At 43.2% G+C, this 4,011-nt stretch overlaps 1 protein-coding gene across 1 annotated transcript in view; it reads right to left on the reverse strand.

The window, feature by feature from the left end:
• Window positions 1–4,011, reverse strand: part of Hectd4 (HECT domain E3 ubiquitin protein ligase 4) — a 198,724-nt gene that overhangs the window by 40,081 nt on the left and 154,632 nt on the right. The window contains exon 54 of the mRNA XM_013349655.2: window positions 3,038–3,198. Within this exon, the coding sequence (XP_013205109.1) occupies window positions 3,038–3,198 (161 nt within the window). The remainder of the gene's footprint in view (window positions 1–3,037; window positions 3,199–4,011) is intronic.

The following is a 4,011-nucleotide window of genomic DNA, read 5'->3' on the forward strand; positions in this document are numbered from 1 at the left end:
CAAAAAAAAAAAACACCTTAAAAAGGAAATGAAAATGTACGTCCACACAAAAACTTGTAAACACAAATACATAGTAAGTGTTTCTAAGGGCCAAATAGTGGAAACAGTCTTAAAGTTTATTAATTTAGTGGTAAGTTCAAACAACTGAATGTGACTAGGTAAGATAAAGGGATAATATATCAATGTTTTGAAGGGAGACCTTCTGAAGAGGTAACAGTTTGTGGAAATTAGCATAATTACAGTGAGATGGCCACACAGATGCCAGAGGCAGAAATTAGTCCAGTATACAGAGAACAGAAAACCCAGCATGGCCTAAGGAGGGAAGACGCCTCAGAGGCTCACAGGGATGTAACAAGAGGCACAGTTTGGAGCCCTCCATATGGGAAGGTCTGGTTAGAGGCACAAGCGTTGACTTCAACCTGACTCCAACCATTCTTTCCAGAGTTCTCGCACCAGCTGTCTGTGCAGAGAGACTAGAGAGGAAGGCTATTTATTGGTCTAGATCAGTTTTCAATTCAGTTGTCTATGAGCAGGTGGCATGGCTGTCTCAGGCCCCCCACCATTGAAAACTAGCATGTTTGTAGGGATAAGTCCCGCCCCTTAGGGAGCATGTTCGCCTTGGGCTAATGTTTGCCTATAAATCTGGTGAGCATGCTTGCAGCGCTGGCTTCTGCTTTCCTGGTCTCCGCAGGAACGGTGGTTCTGTAACTCTATTTCTCCATTAAAGCTGTATATATTTTTACAATCTGTCTGCATTCGTTTACACCGTTACACATGCTAGGCAGCCTGGCTCACCTTGGGGCTCTTTTCCTCTGACTAAATCTTACCCAACCATAAAATTATTTTGTTGCTACTTTATAACTGCAATTTTGCTACTGTTATGAATTGTAATGGAAATATATGATTACAGATGCCAAAGGGTCTAGAAGTCTGTGGACAACTGTGGTGTGGAGGCTGGAAGGCCACAGCACAGGAAAGGTGATTGCTCATTTGATCTCCAGATTGATAGGACCAGGGACAGAAGGAAGTTTGAGGTGAAATCTAACTCTACCCCACATGCTACATTCAGGTCAGCCAAACCCTTTCCTCGACTCCACCAAAATGGCCTCAGTCAGTCCAGCTCTCCTTTGGGTTCTGGAAGCCTGACAGCAGCTCATCCCAAGGAGCACTGCAGGTAGTGAAGAGGAACCACACTGGCAGCAGCGTGCAAACATTCTTGACTGTCACTAGGCCCTGCCCTCTGTGAGTAACAGTGAGGACCTCTGTTGAAGTGACAGCACTGCAGCAAACCATTCTTCCTGCCCTGCTGTCTTGCTTGAGTGTCACAAACCATGGCCTGTTTGTTTTTGTATTTTTTTTCCAGACAGTGCTTCATTATGTAACTGGCTGCCCTGTAACTCTCTCTATAGACCAGGCTGGCTTGAACTCGGAGCTCCATCTCCTTCTGCCTCCTGAGTGCTAGAATTAAAGATTATGGCCTGTTTTGATCTAGTGACTAACTGAGCTTCAGACAACCCATGGAATAATGTAATATCCCAGTGGACAGCAAGGTGGAGGCCGAGTTTAGATGGAAGCCTGGAGTTGCCAAATACAGTCAAGACAGGCATGGTGGCTTGGTCCTATAATCTTAGCACTTGGGAGGTGAGGCAAGAGGACTGACGACATGAGTTTGAGACCAGCCAGAATGATATAGTCTTTAAAAACGAGAGGGCAGTTACAGACATAATCAACTCAGGTCCATGCCGGGCGATGGTGGCGCTCGCCTTTAATCCCAGCACTCGGGAGGCAGAGGCAGGCAGATCTCTGTGAGTTCGAGACCAGCCTGGTCTACAAGAGCAAGTTCCAGGACAGGCTCCAAAGCCACAGAGAAACCCTGTCTCAAAAAAAAAAAAAAAAAAAAAAAAAAAAATCAACTCAGGTCCAAATTGACACCCTAGAGAGAAGTTTTTTGCTGTCGTTATTTGGCTGCTTTTTGGGTAGGGTCTCAATGTATCAAGCTCAGGTGATCCTCCCGCCTCAGCTTCCCAGGTGTTGGAAGCACAGACATAGACAGCATGGGTTTCCCTAAGGAGGAACTAGGATGTTAAAAGACAGATGCCATGGAATACAGTCTGTAGAGACTTTTAGTAGAGAACTGCACTTGTTACACTGCCTTCCTCTCAACTGCAGCAAGGATTTCTTTTCTTTCTTCTTTTTTTGATAATTTATTTATTTGCATTGGTGTTTGACTACATGTGTGTCTGTGTAAGAGGGTTGGATCCTCTTGAACTAGAGTTATAGACAGTTGTGAGTTGCCATGTGGGTGTTGGGAATTGGACTCAGGGCCTCTGGAAGAAAACCAGAGTCCTTTAACTACTGAGCTACCTCTTCAGTCCCACAGCACGAATTTCTATGATGGGAAGGAACAAGTCACAAAAAAATTATTTATTTATTTATTTATTTTTAATAAACATAATCCTTGACTGGCCTGGAATTCATTATGCAGACCAGACTGGCCTCCAAGCCACAGAGATTTTCCTGCCAGTGCTCTTAAGCTATGAGCCATCTCTCAAACCCCATAGGGGCATTATTTAACAGTGCATGGCAAAGAATGGTGACTGATCATCATTAGATTTTCATCTGTAGAGGGCAGGCATGTCTCCACTGTAGCTCTATCCCTTTCAGAATCCTGTGCTGTACCGTGCACAGAGCCAATGTTCAGGGTATGCTTCGTAAGCCAAGACAGAGACAGCTGACTGTTCTTACATGGATGAACTGGATGTCTTACCTGTTCCCTTCTGACTTCTTTCCTCTGCATGTCTTCATATTGCCTTTCTAGTTGGTTCCAGCCCCAAGTATAAAATTGAGTGCATGTGACACAGGCCATGTGCTTTTAGACCCATCTTTTCTTCCCAATTCCTGCAAGTATGCAACTGTCTTCCCTCCATCCAACTCTTAGCTTTGAAGGAAAAGCCTTCTAGACAAGTATAAACGGGACACATGGAAAAACACAGTAAATAGATCTTTATTCCCCAAAGAAAGAAAGGCTCAGTTTTACCTGTGAATTTGAAGGTTGGTATTGTCCAGTGTGACCAGTCCATTAGTGGCCGTCCTTCGGTAGCCTGCAGGGGGCCGTTCCAACATATCGATGGGATACCAGTAGCGCACTAGCACCCCTTCACTCCGGAGGTACGTCTCCACCTGCACCAGTTCATTCACCTGCAGTGGAAAAGCAAATATCCAATCTGCTTTTCTGAGACTTTATTTTTCAAGTTCATGCAAAGATATGTACATATGAAACCTTTAGATTTATAATTTGTATCTAGTTGCTATTTTATGAACAAAATTAATGAACCCAAAGTGAATTTACAAATCATATGTTTATTTAATTTTATTTTTCCCCAAAAAGTATTTGAGGCAGGGTCTCACTGTGTACTCCTGGTTGACCTGGAACTCAGAGATCCACCTGCTTCTGCATTCAGAGAGTTGGAATTACTAAAAGATTCATTTTTTACTACTTTTAATTTCATGTATATCTGTGTATATCTATGTGTATGTATGCACACTGAGGGCAGTTGACCATGGAGGACAGAATAAGGTGTCAGATTCCTAGAGTTACAGATAGTTGTGAGTTGCCAAACCCAAGTTCCCTGTAGGAACAGCAAGTGCTATACCTACTGAGCTATTTCTTCAGTATTCTTCCCCAAATAAATTCTTAATTATAAATTAACACATAATAGAAAACATAAAAAATAGTTATTTTAAAAAATCCTTATGGGTAGGTGGGGCTGAAGAGATGGCTCAGGGGTTGAAAGAACTGACTGTTCTTCCAGAGGACCCTAGTTCAATTCCCAGCACCCACGTGGCAGCTCAAGACTGTCTGTAACTCTAGTTTCAGGGATTCCAACACCCTCACACAGACATGCATGCAGTCAAAACACCAATGCAAACAAAATAGAAATAAATAATTTTTTTTTTTTTTTTTTGGTTTTTCGAGACAGGGTTTCTCTGTGGCTTTGGAGCCTGTCCTGG

Source organism: Microtus ochrogaster, chromosome 2, assembly GCF_000317375.1.
Source record: "Microtus ochrogaster isolate Prairie Vole_2 chromosome 2, MicOch1.0, whole genome shotgun sequence".
NCBI classification, from domain to species: domain Eukaryota; kingdom Metazoa; phylum Chordata; class Mammalia; order Rodentia; family Cricetidae; genus Microtus; species Microtus ochrogaster.